General features: G+C 43.6%; 1 protein-coding gene across 1 annotated transcript in view; it reads right to left on the minus strand.

Moving 5' to 3' along the window:
• PTPRO (protein tyrosine phosphatase receptor type O) overlaps positions 1–14287 on the minus strand; it is a gene marked incomplete at its 5' end in the record, with an annotated part of 194454 nt that overhangs the window by 32812 nt on the left and 147355 nt on the right. Inside the window, 5 exons of the mRNA XM_080913926.1 lie at positions 2214–2297; positions 4373–4441; positions 5722–5842; positions 8302–8434; positions 11739–11878. Of these exons, the coding sequence (XP_080770052.1) occupies positions 2214–2297; positions 4373–4441; positions 5722–5842; positions 8302–8434; positions 11739–11878 (547 nt within the window). The remainder of the gene's footprint in view (positions 1–2213; positions 2298–4372; positions 4442–5721; positions 5843–8301; positions 8435–11738; positions 11879–14287) is intronic.

Below are 14287 nucleotides of genomic sequence, written 5' to 3' on the forward strand. Positions count from 1 at the left end.
TGTGCGTGGCTGTTGTTAACAAGGGGGATGAAATATGAAGACACACACATCCTTGGGAGGCTTAGCAAACACAAGCACAAGGAGGGGTTCACAGATGGAGCACAGGGGAACTTAAGCTGCATTTTCTGGTTGGGATGCATGGACATTTTTTTTTAATGTGACAACAGAGACTATTTTCTTATCTTGAACTATCTCTTCTCACGTCAAAGTAACTGTTTACAACCTCAGGATGTTCTTCTAAAACCAGTAGGGCGTTTCACGCCCTGGACTAGGGCTTCACACTACTTGATCAATATTGTCTGTAGTGGACCTTGAAGGGGTTAGCCACCTGTTCATCAGCGGGTCCTTGAGAAAGACACACAAGTTGTGAACTGTAGAAAGTGAGAAGAGCTGAGGAACCGAGCTGGGACAGGGATATGACACTGTTCACAGTTTCCTTTGAACCGGGACCCGATTCCTTAGGATGGTCAAAAGGGTGTTTAGCTGAAAGGTAGTGCAGGCTTTCGAGGTCAGGGTGGAATTTACATGCCCTGCTCCTACCCGGGGACTATCTGATGCTACCTAAAGGACCCACTGAGTTGATGGTGGCAAAGCCTTAGCCTGAAACGTGGCAGCAGCCTACATAATGGCGTTGAACGCCACTACAGTGGGGCATGGTTGGCCTTGTTCAAAGAACTTCCCTCTAGTACGTTTAGAAAAAAGAATGAGCAAATTTTGTAGTAGCTATAGATACTGAGGAGATCTTAAGTGATTTGTATCTTGATATCATGAACTACAGCACCTGTATTCCTTCTCCCCTCAGAGAACTGGAAGAATATTTCAGTGGCTTGTGTGCACATATCGCTGTTGAGATTCTTCATCCTTCTCTCCCTTACCCACCCCCTTTGTCCTCTCTCTTTGTGACTCTCTGCCTAATGCCCCACATATGCACATGCACACACACACAATCACAGACACACCCACAATCACAGACACACAACTACTATTCCATTCCATGAGATATTTTTATTCCTTCCAAGTCTATTTCATGTTGCCCACATTTCTGAGAGCCGTTTATTATTTTCTACCTAAACAACCATGTATTAATACTTAAGAACAATAAAATGTGTGTGCACTCTCGCATACCTCTGTGTGTGTGTGTGTGTGTGTGTGTGTGTGTGTGTGTGATTTTTGTCAGTTTCATGGAGGACTATTTCTCTGATGGTTTTGGGGTAAAATAATTTTGGATTCTTTGGCCTAAGAATTCAAGTTTATTTTCATAATTATTATCATTATTGCATAGCAAAAGTCAAGAAAAATGTGCTTCAATACATGATTACCCATGTGATTTAGATATTATGAACATAAAAGATTAAAAGAAGGTGCTTCTATTCTGTTGATCAGAGAGAGGAGATTTTCCACACTCAGAACCTATTTCTTATAGTGATAGCTCATGATAGCAAGACACCCACTCTCCTTAGGGGTAAATTCTTTTTTCTTTTGGTTAAAGACAATATCTTTAAATGATATGTATATGTGTGTATGTAAGAGTATGTGCCCACTAGTATAGGGGCCTGAAGAGGGCACTGGATCTCCTGAAGCTGGAGTTACAGGTGTTTTTCAGCTGTGCCCCCACCTTGTGGGTTCTGGGAATTGAACTTGGGTTTTCTTCAAGAGCAGCCTTAGCTGCTTAGCTCAGGGTTCAAAGTTCTGTCTTCCCATCACTAAAAGGACTATCACCCGCCGGAGACTGTGGGGGTATTAGAGAAGATAATTGCACACAGAGAGGCTTATATGCAATTAGATATTCAATAGTTAAACAAGTAAGCTTGTTAGGAAAGCAGAGGTCTCCAGATTCAGAGGCTGCCGCCTCTGCGTTCCCATATTTACCTTCTTGGCAATAAGCAGTTTTTTCATGTGTGGGGATGGGGAAAAAAGTGGGATTCAAAGATGGAAGGCCAACAGACCAACCTCAGGAAGATACAAAGGATGAGAAACTCGGGACAGGAAAGCTTGCACTCGACATACAGGACAGTTAACTAGGAAGACATTGTAGGCATCTGGGTACCACTCATAGTCTCCGTGCCTCCCCATGTACTTCGTCATGGCATGCACTGAGAACCACATGAAGCCTAGCAAGGAGAAACGCATCCCTTAACTCATCTAGTTTACTTTCTTCGAGCTGACATTTAGAGACAGGGTGTTGGGTAAATAGTAAAAATGAAGTCACTTACCAAGGGTTAATATAAAATGCCAAAAGATAGTCAGTCCAAAGACATGAAGGCAGCAGGGTTAAGAAAGCAAACACACTCCTACGCCTGTGAGCATTAATAAACAGATGCAAAGATGAAAATGTGGTTAAGGGTTAGTAATTCAGCTGTGCACAGATATCAATAAGTTACCTGCCAGGGTCGACTCCCCCCTTCTCCCCACCCCAGTTAAATCGCATTTCCCTCTGTAGGCTTCCAATGAAGGCTTAAAGTCTACAATCCTGACAAGATTGGCTTCTATTTGCACAAATCCTCATTGAAATCAGAGACAAGTTCCAACTCATTTGGCATCAACCCCTCTGCTATGAGGAGACCTCACTTTCCCCTTTGTTCACTGAAGCTCGGTAGCTGCCTGGCGTGTTTTTCTCTGCCATCAGCCTTTGCCACCTAACCTGATTTTAAGAAGCCAGGTTTTTTCAGGAGCATGTATGAGATACAAGTGGCCAGGTCGCTTATGTGGGTTCCGGGGAGAGCCAGGCTTTTGTATCACTCGATACGACATCTAGTAGTATCTCCAATTTAAACCTTCACCAATTTCTAAAGCTACTTCTTAAAGCACTAATTCAATATGCTACTTGAGTATCATTTATTCAGAACCAACAGATCATCCATTGGCCTGGGGTTTAATCACTGGTCCTTACGGAGTAAAAGAAAAACATTAAGCAATCTTAATTTTAATTCAGTGTCTGATTGGAATCCATTTTTACATATTCAAAGAGCACTCAAGCCATACGATCCGTCCATGTGGACTGAAAAATACCCTTTGATGCACCACAGTTAGTGTCAAAACTAGAAGGAAGCCGCCATCTTGCCAGTTCAGTTAGAACAGATCCCACTGAGGTATTGAACTTCACTTCCTCAGAATATGCTGTGTCTGCTGAAGCTAAGCTTGCTACAAGCGGCAGGGGAATTTTCTTGGTTTTTATAGAAATGTCCCTTCGGGAGATAGTTTAGTTTCCCCAAATCAGTCCATAAATCTTACTAGCCATGAAATTCATTAACACACAGCTTTCTAGGGTCACAAATACAAATTGGGGCAGTTTCTTGATGAGCCTCTTGCCACTGGTTTGGGGACCCAGTCTTTTAAAAGGAAGAAGCAGGAGTAGGTGAGTCTCTTATTCTTGAGAAGAATCCTAACACATTTGAACAAACCTTCTCATGTTTCTGAGACTGTCAGCATCAAGGACTTACACATTCTCTTTCTTCATAACAGGATTGATCATATTTTAATGGGAAAACTCTATTCATGTTAAAAATTTTAAAATGACCCAAAGTGCAGTCATATCAAACAGAATCTCATTTCAACTCCGTTTTCAACGAGTGGCCATCGCTGACACTCTGAGAGGGAGATTACATGTTTTAAATAAAGTGCTTTATCTTGTTGACACTGTAAGATAAAATTTCTGGTCTCTCACATCTGGTTTTTTAACACTGGTCACTTGCGGGGAAGGTGGGTTCATTTAAACTCTTTGATGGTTGCTTGCAAACTACAGGATGCAGGGAACACTGGCTCCTGAAATAAGCTTACCTAATTGGCGAGACTCTTGGATATTCTGAACTGGATGCTAAGCTGGACAGGGTTGATGTATATTACACATTGTAGTTGAGTGCAATAGAATTCATCACAAGACATTTCCTAATTCCTTAAACATCTACTCCTTCTAGGACCTTCCTTCCCAGTAGTAAGTGACAAAGGCATCATACAATCTTCAAATTTGTCTCTGTCTTTGATACAAGAGGTGAGACCTTTGACCTGCATCTTTCATTTACTGTTTGAATGGCAGTGTTGGCTCCCATTGCCAGGCACTTGGCTATGTTACATTATTCATTCAAGTCACCCTTGGGCCTGTGGCTGCCACTTGTTCATTATGGCTGTTGTATTGGAGCCTGAAGCACAGCTTTGACCCTTTGTATGACTTCATTGTCCCCTTTCCCTCTCCTTAAGAATCCCATTCAGTTTATAGAAATGGTTCTGGCCCATGATGATCTAGTCATTGACTACCGACTAAACTAAAGAAAGGACAACCAGAAAAAAAAAGTCACGTATGCCTTAAAGACAATAAAATCAAATCAAGTACTGGCCAGTTAAGCCAGCTAGAGACATGTCCCGATACAATACTCACCAACTATAGGGAAGTTTCCCTTCCCTCTCCAAGGATGCAAAATTGACAAACGTGCCAGCTCCACATTCCCTGTTTGAAAGAGACAAAACCAAGGTGATTACTTGACAGAGCTCGTTACCTGACATGAGGGGCAGGAGAGCCCTTGACGCAGCTTATCAAAATAGCATTAAAAAGGGGTGGGTGGGGTGGGCAAGGTAAGTTTTATTTGATTCTGTTTTGCATACAGTGTCAAAAATAAAGATAAAACACAAAGAAACTGCCCCCTTGAAATGTATCGAATCAAACTCTTTGAGGCCAAACAGAGTCAGCCCACAACCTTTGTCAGAAGGTGTTCATAACCCTAAAGTACAGTGCACCTCCATAATTGACCCCAATACCTCTGCACTTCCATCGTTGACCCTAACATACCTCTGCACTTGTTGACTCTAATGTACATAGCTGACCCTCTGCCACTGCTTATGTGCTGTTCACTGCATGCTTCCCCTGAGCTGGACATTACATCACACTACTCCCATATTGTCTACCGCATGCAGGTTACAGTCGCTGCTTCCCAGAACCTGAACTTTCTCTGGCTTCTGAAAACTGTCATTTTCATTTTCCTCCACTGGCTAGCTCTCACCAGTATCTTTCTGTTGCCTTTTGTGGTGCTTTGGATAGGAATGTCCCCCACCCCATAGACTCACACGTTCCAATGTCTGACCCACAGGGTGTGGCACTATTAGATGTTTCCTTGTTAGAGGAAGTGTGTCAGTGTGGACGTGGGCTTTGAGGTCTCCTATGCTCAAGCCACACCCAGAGGGGTACACAGTCTCCTTCTGCTGCCTGTGGATCAAGTTGTAGAGCTCTCAGCTCCTTCTCTAGCACCATGTCTGCCTGCGTGCCACCACACTTCCACCATGATGATAATGGACTAAACCTCTGAAACTATAAGCCAGCCCCAGTTACGTATTTTCCTCTATAAGAGTTGCTATGATTGTGGTGTCTCTTATTAGTAATAAAAACCTAACCAAGACACCTATTTTTTTTTCTTTCTCTGAAAACAGCCAACGGTACAACTCTATGTTTGAAGTGAATTTCTCAGATGCAGTGATTACCAAAAGAGCAGCAATATCTCCAGAAAACTGATACATTATTCTGCAATATGAAGAAAGTATTTGAGAATGTATCTAAGGAAAAGGACTTGAGGCTTGTTCTTGTGGACACTAGGCCCTGGCCTCCTCCTCCTCCATCACCATCACCACCACCACCACCATCATCATCATCATCATCATTGAACATACACACACACAATCACACACACACGTACACGCATACTCTCACACACAGACAAACAACAGAACTTTTCTTACCTGGCCATCTGCAGGTGCTTCTTTCTTAGAATGACAAGGGTCACTAATAGCAGTCCAATTAAAAGTGTGCTGAGGATGGCCAGCACTGAGATCACCACCACGTTAGGGTTCACCTCTGTAACTAGAGGAAGGAGCCACACGTTGCTATAGATTACAGGACATGAAAAATGACAGAGCCATTTATAGCCTTTTCTGTACCTCCTCCCGTCCCAGGAACTTTGAGTGTATAAATAAGATGATAATGACAACATATTTGTCTAAGGGAAACATTGGCTTGTCTTCCAGGGGAGCTCTAGGGAGGCTAACTGGTGGTCTTTCGGCAAATGGAGAAACTGAGTCTGTTTCCTAGACCTCCAGCATGCAGGACACTCTGATAAGCAAAAGCTGAACGTCTGAGAGGTATCGATGCGGTGGCTTCCAACTATTTCAAAGTTAAGCCTGTAGAAGTCATTGCCACGCTCTACTACTTTTTAACATGCTCAAACGCATCCAAGGTGCCGGGTTCTTATTTCATGCCCAGGACTTTAAAGTCAGGAATCAGAGCTGGATCACTTGCTTCTGGGAGATAATGGATGGGAGCAAAGCATCAGCGAGCTGCCATCCGTGGCAGCATTTTACACTTTACCAGAAGCAGGCATCTGGACGGGCTGTGGCCATATGCTCAGAGGCTTCCCGTCTGCATAGAGGCAAAGATTAAATCTGTTATTACATTGGAGAGTCCCTAAGAGTGGGGTTGCCCTCGAGCACTTCTCTGATGAATGGTCTGCTGATCATATGAACGGGAAACCGGAAGCAAGGAAACAGGCTAAAAAAATGTCTTTATAAAAGTCTTCGAGGAGAGACAGGGAGATGCATGCCCTTCTTTACAGGTCAGAAACCAAGAGAGCTGATGTACTAGTGGGCACATGCCTGTACCCCAAAACTTGGGAGGTTGAGGCAAGAGAATTAGGATCTTGGGGGCAGTTTGGACTATATGGTGATTTTCAAGTCAGCCTGAGAATGCTAATCTATCTCACAAACTCCACAGAGCCAATCCTTAATGCCTTAACTGCTTGCTACCTGCCACATCTGCTCGGGTTTGTGGCTGAGAGGTCGGGAAGAAAGAAGAGCATGCTACCAGCTTCACTGGGAGCCATAGCTACCTCTCAAGCCTGTTTACACCTGTAAGTACACTGGACAAAAAAAAAAAAAATGTCACCTGTTGCTCTCATTTCCCAGGGACCGGACAAGAAGTCATAGGCAGTGAAGTGCATTTTAAAAAGTGTCACAGAAGCCACACAGGGTGGCATACAACTGTAACTCCAGCTTTGGAAGGAAGAATTGATGCAGGGGGATCCCCATGAGTTCAGGAAGGAATGATGCAGGAGGATTCCTACGAGTTCCAGGCTAGTCAGGACTATGTAGTTGAGCATGTCTCAACTTAACTCTGCGTCAAAAACCAAACCAAACCATCCACACAAGCGAACAAGAACACTCAGACAGGAAGCCTGGAGGAAAACGTCCTGAGATGTGAGATGAAGGGGTGTTCAAACATCGCCCGTGTGCACGTCTGTCTCTTCTTCTAGCAAAGAAAACGTAAATAGAACGGCGAAAATCCAAACAAGGCAAAGCTGACACTACTCATCAGTCCTTTATGCAGACAAACACTCCGCTAGTTTGCCGTTACTAAAGCAAATCCGTTAAAGGGACAGAGCGTTCTAAGGGTGGCTGTCCACACGGGTCTTCACAGATGGTCTGCAATTCCTGCTGAGAACAGTACATATACTGTACTGCAGAAAAGCACAAGGAGACCGGCCCTGTGCCAGACCCCGCATTAGTCACAGATTTGCCCACGAGGACGGACGGCTAAAGTAGCAGCTCCTGCTGTGATTTCAAGTACAAATGCTAACTACTAATTGATCAGGGCCAGGCAGGGACCGGTACAGATGAGAGTCAGTTGGTCAGGACTGTGTCTACCCCTGTTGAGGATTCTAAGGATGGTGACCTGGGCGGTTTCTCTTGGTGTAAGCCCTTTTGGACTGGTGCATGCCTTTAGGGCTTTCTGTATTACTTTTCTGTGTTGACTTGTAATTTTCTAATGAACATAGGCTGAAGCTGGAGATGCGATTCAGCGGTTAAAAGCACCGGCTGCTTCTGCAGAGAGCATGGATTTGGTTCTCAGCATCCACAGGATTGCTCATTACCATCTCTCTCTTCAGTCCTGGGCAACGGGATGGGGGAGGTCTGATACCCTCTTTGGACCTCTGTTGTCACCAGGCATGAACACAGACATCCATGCAGCAAGACTATCATACTCAGTCACATGAACATATAAATAACTCAAATCTAAAATTTATATCCTATATTTATATAAGGATTTTAAGGAAAAAGACTTGAAGACAATACAAGTCTTTTTCTAAGTCATGTGTTCTAGCATGGTGCACTTTGGGAGAGGAGTCAAGCACTCCCTGAACCTGTGGGATGTTTTTCGCGGAAGACTGGTTCCAGCAAAAAGGCAGGTTATGTCTACTTAGAAGGAAACATGAAAAAATATAATATAGAAACTTCCAAAGACCAGGTTGCCTTAATCTGTATCATTACCCATTGTGGAGACAGCTATGAACGTAGGGACACTGGGACTGTCGTGGCTGAAGCTGGTGACACTGCAGTTGTAGGCAGTGGCCGGGAGGAGGCTGGAGATGGTCACCACATGGGAGGAAACAGCTACCGGTTCCTGGAGACGGAGACAATAAAGCACACTCCACATCATCCTCTTGTTTGTGAAACCACCTTTCATATTAAGGAGGTTATAAGTAGAGTAAAAAAATGATGAAAAGATAGAAAAGGTTGATAGTGAAAAATCTTTCCCTTTCTCTGTTTCCTTCCATGCCCTCTGTTCTCTGGAAGCAACCATCACTCCTGGGTGGTTTTCTCCTTATGCCTATGTGTGGTGGTATAAATCTGATGACTTGGTTGATGTCACAGCTGGTGGCCACAAACAGTGATGTGGTGTACACACTGCTCTGCTTATTTGCACTTGTGTCATCTTTTGTCATTGTACTGGCTGGCTTTGTGTCACCTTGACACAAGCTGGAGTTATCACAGAGAAAGGAGCCTCAGTTGGGGAAATGCCTCCATGAGATCCAGCTGTAAGGAATTTTCTCAACTAGTGATCAAGGGGCAGGGCCCATCCCATTGTGGTGGTGCCATCTCTGGGCTAGTAGACCTGGGTTCTATAAGAAAGCAGGCTGAGCAAGCCAGGGAGAGCAAGCCAGTAAGTAACATCCCTCCATGGCCTCTGCATTAGCTCCTGCTTCCTGACCTGCTTGAGTTCCAGTCCTGACTTTCTCTGATGATGAACAGTGACATGGAAGTGTGAGCTGAATAAACCCTTCCCTCCCCAACTTGCTTCTTAGTCATGATGTTTGTGCAGGAATAGAAACCCTGACTAAGACAGTCACCTTTGCTACAAATTCATATTAAGCTATTCTATCTTTTTTTTTTTTTTTTGAATGTCTGTCTGTGTCTGGGTACCACAAACATTCAGTGCCTGCAGAGACCAGAAGAGGGTTCCATATCCTCTGGAGCTGGAGTTGCTCTCAGTTGTCAACCACCATGTAGGTTCTTGGAAGCCGACGTCAATTCTCTACAAGAGCAGCGGGCACTGTGAACCCCAAGGCTATCTTTCCAGCTCCCACTCTACCCTTCTGAAGGATGGCACACAAGCCCATTGAAAGCTCATGTTCTATCCCACTGGCCTGCCACTGATGCAGGCTCTCGTGGTCGGTAGATTTCCCCATGTGCTGCTGTAAACACTGGTAAGTCAACATCATCTCACAAGCACAGAGACCCTTGTACATGTACAGACACTTAGTGTATATGTGTACATGTGACGGTTATTAGGATCGCCAGCCTAGCAGGGCCTGGAATCCTCTTTGGGGTGAGGGGTTGTTTAGATTAGGTTAGCCTCTGGGCATGCCCATAAGAGAGTATTGTGGTTAGGTTAATTGACAGAAAACAACCCACCCAAAAGGAGGTTCTCTGAGCTTGGGTCCCTGACAGCACGAACAGAAGGAAGCTATCTGAACAAAGACATCCTAATCCTCTGCTTCTGGGTTGTGAGTGCAATGCGAGAGGCTTCCTCCAGCTCCTCTGCCAAGACTTCCCCATCGTGAAGGATTCTGCACTGAAACTATGAGTTGGAAGAGATTTCTCCTGGAAACTGCTTCGGTTGGGGTATTTTATCCCAGCAACAAGAACGACCAAAACACTATGTGTGGACAGACAGACAGACAGACAGACACACACACACACACACACACACACACACACACAGTATGTGAAGGTATATAAATATGTATACTCATACATTTCCAGAAGTTGAATTACTCAGTCACCAAGTATGCCTTTTTAATACTGAAAACTATTGAAAATTAATCCTCTGCAGTCCCAATTACCTGTTCACCTCCGTTGTGTGTTAATGACCGTTTTCCTGATTTCTTTCTGACGTGGCATATTTTTCTGTAGTTATATCTTGTATTTTTCATCACGAGGGGGAATTTTTTATATGCCACTTTTTTATATGGATCTTTTGTTCTTGTTTCCCTATCTGTTGGTCTCCGTCTTTTTTACCTGCAGTGCTTCTTTCTATATTAAGAAACCTACCTGTTTGTCTCTGTTCTCTATTGTTATCATATTCACCCAAAGCATGGTGATAGTAGGTGCTTCAAAACAAAAATATCTCATTCTTAAAAAGAGTAAATTGCTAATTTGGTGGATTTATGTTCAGACACACACATACACACACACACGTACACACACACGCTGCTCTCTATAAATTAGCATGCTGCCCTTTTCAAAAGACAATCGAGAAACACTGCAGCCTAACCCAATGGCAGCCAACAGCACTGATTTTTCATCCCACCATCGCCTAGGCCAGAAAAGAATTACAGCAAGGGAAGAAGGCTTTCTGCTAACAGGGCTGAATTGCAGCAGGTAGCTGACTAACCATTGTGTCTCTAATGGAAGGCATCACTATAGTTACAGAGGAGAAAATCCGTTCCTGGCAGAACAGTTATTTTTCCAAAAGGGTTCTTAGAACAGAGACAGGACTGAGCTCGTCAGCACAGATCAAAAGAGAGAAATTCGTAGATGAGACTATCAAAGGGGCAAAGGAATCAAAGCCGATTATCTCAGCAATCAGTCTGAAAAGACCTGTCCTCCCAGCAATCCTCTCCCCTCTCAGGCACAAGGCCTTCATTTATTGAAAGGACATCAATTATTTATGCTGGAAGAATTACTCTACCTCCTGTAGTGTATGAACTCCCTCATAACCTGTCTTTTTCCTTCCTGCTCTGGCTTTAAAGCTCTCTGTCTTTCTTTCTCCCTCTCCCCCTTCTCCTCTCCCCTTCCCCTTTCCCCTCTCCCCTTCCTCTCTCCCCTCTTCCTCTCCCCATCCTCCTCCCTCCCTCTCTCTCCTCCCCTTCTTCCTCCCCCCTCCTGTCCTTCGTCCCCCTCCCCTTCTCTTCACCCATACCCCCCTCTCTCCTGACTTAGCTGCTCCCAGAGCTGAGTGTTCACTCCTACTCTCCACCATGACAACAAAGTAGTTTATCATTTTTGTTGTTTATGATCCCCAAAGCTTTAGCAGTAACAATGTCTGGGTTTTTTGTCTTTTAAATTATTATGATTAAATTATTTTAAACAATATATAAGTTCCCACTCTTTGCTGGAGAACATATACTTTCCTTATTTTCTACATTTGCATGATTACTTGTAATGTCTTTTTAAGTTTAAAGTAAGTTTAAATAAAAAATATGACTAGCAGTTCTTAACTGTTAGAGTAGACTTTAGATGATAAGGTCTTCATGGGTATGTCTTACAAATATTGCTAATTTCTATCTTAGCCCTTGCACATACCCCCCCCCCCAAAAAAAAAACTCCAAGCAGACAGAGTCACACCATGAAACGAAAATTTTTAGTTACTCCATTAGCTTTAGTCAAAAGTAGTTCAGAAAGATAGTCAAAGTAAACAATACCTGGAGTTTGTCATCGTGGCCAGAGCCAAGCTGCTGACAGAGGACTTCGAAGAAATCAGCTACACCCTCCTCAACCCAAAGCAGCGTCACCGATGTCTGTGTTTTGTTCACTGCGAAGAGTGATTTCGGAGGAGCTGGTTCTAAGGGAAGAGCACATTTTTTAAGCACACACACACACACACACACACACACACACACACACCACGCACACCACGCACACTCTCTTTTAGTAGTAACGGGGTGGATGTCCCAAGAACTCACAGGCAGGTAGATAATCGCCTGTGTTTTTATGCAGCTTTTGAATATGCCCATCCACAAAGCCTGCCAAAGGCAGAATGTTTGTGCCCTTCTCTGCTTGTAATTTCCACTTCTTCTTTTGGACACTTCTGTTTTCTGCTTCAGTTTTATAACCAGACTCTATTAATAGTTTCTGTGTCATCCATCTTGGACTTAGCGTTGTCCTGACAACACATAACTTTTTGAGTGAGGCACAGAGTTAGAAAAAGAAGAGGAGGAGGAGGAAGAGGAGGAGGAGGAGGAGGAGGAGGAGGAGGAGGAGGAGGAGGAGGAAAAAAGAAAGAAAAAATAAAGAAGGAGCTCTTTTCCCTTAAAATGGTGAACAGTATCAACCTGTCCTTTTTGCATGGTCTTCTTAAGTCAGAAGTTTGAATCCTTGAAACTTTATTGAAAATTAAGAAAGATAAAAGTAGATAACATTATTATTTTTTTTAAAGGATGATGGGGAACCAGATGCTAAGTAGCATGTTAGAGATAAAAGTTTTATCATAGACCCTTTATCTTGATCAATAAATTAATCCGTTAGTTGAAGGCCCCACACTATGCTATCTGGACCATTTTCTGTTTGTTTCCAGTAATTAAGTCGGGCTTGGTCCTCTGCTCTAGTAGGTCATGCACAATTCTATCTCTCATTTCTGAATGTCTTCTCCTCTACTCATGCCCCTGTATTGCGGATGCTGTTTGGTGGGCTCTGTGTGGTGGATGCTGTGATCTTTCTTTCTAGATCATTCAGTATGGAAACTGCTGAGCTAGCACTGCTGGCCGGATACTGGGTTGTGTGACCTGCTGGCAGATACATTTGACGTCGGCTACCTGGACATGCGGTACCTTCCCTGTCTAGGCTGAACTGGCAGTGTGCTCCTCCACCTGCACCTTCCTTTCAGAGAGCCAGATCTCTGCTGTGGGTCTTCCACGATTGTCACTGTCTGTGAGGAAGTGATAAGTTTAGGTGAGAGAGTTAAAGGGGAGAAGAGATGAGTCAGCTTCAGACCCTGGGGAATCCCAGCAGATGCCAGATTCTCCTTTTTACTAGCAAGTGTCACCCCCCTTCTCCAGGCAGGGCTCTGTGTCACTTCTGAAGAAAAGAGACCGATGAAACCTCGAGTGTCAGAGGTCACCGGCCCCACTCACATCTCTCACTGTTGACAGGGCTGTGAGCTAGATCTAAGACCTACAGGGACTGTGCTGGCTCAAAATCGGGTCTCTGGGAGCAAGTGCAATGACTTCTGAAGTCAGAGCAGGCACATAACCCTTCGTGGGTCACCAAAAAACAAAAAAAAAAAAAAAACAAACACCCCCAAAACAAAAACCACCCAACAAAACAAAACAAAAAACCTTTCTTTCTCTTGGAGGTCACAAAGGGAACACTTAGTCTTGGAGCAGAACCCAATGTCTTTATTGTTCCAAATTTGTCTTTCTCTGCTAATCTTCCTTCCTTCCTTCTTTCTTTCCTTCCTTCCTTCCTTCCTTCCTTCCTCTTCTTGAGAGACAGGGGGGAATAAAAGAGAAATTATTCCACCTTGAAAATCACTAATGTGCTTAGACCATTCTTACCCTCATGGCAATCCTCCTGCCTTAGCCTCTCAAATGTGGGGATTCAAGGCACAAGGCACTGTGTCCCATTTACTGTGTATTTTGATGCCTCTCAGTGTTGTATTTATGACTTCCTATTATATCCAAACGAACAGGCACACTCCCACTGATTGTTTTATTCTTTTAAACTTGATAAGTTTTAAACATGTGACATTGATAGTGATGCTGAGAAAAATCATCCCTATATCTGATGAGGAAAACCCTATTTTCCAATCTTCAGCCTCACTGTGAGGAATTTCTAGAATTTTCTTAATATGTAGAAATGCAGGTTGAGAGTCTTTTCCATAATTACATTTTTACAGCAGAACAAAGTATTTTGAATTAAATTATTTTCAACATTACCAACAAATCATCTCCCATATGAAGTGGGATTTCAAGGGTTCTTTAGAAAGTCATTTAGATGGTGTTTTGCTGGAGTAAACACGTGAAGGAACGTTTAGCTGACATGGACACAAGTGAAAGACTAAGGCAGACTTGTGAAGTCACATTTCACTAAAGCAGACACAGATAAAAGGATGTTCTGCTAAAGCAAACATGTGAAAAAACATGTGATGAAGGATTCTTTGTTAACAACACACATGTATCGGTCTGCCTTACATCGTGTAGTTGAGCGGCATTTGTCAGAACTCCATAGGAAGAAATACATCAAGGACCTGCTG

The sequence above is a fragment of the Micromys minutus genome (genome assembly GCF_963924665.1).
Source record: "Micromys minutus genome assembly, chromosome: 3".
Classification (NCBI taxonomy): Eukaryota; Metazoa; Chordata; class Mammalia; order Rodentia; family Muridae; genus Micromys; species Micromys minutus.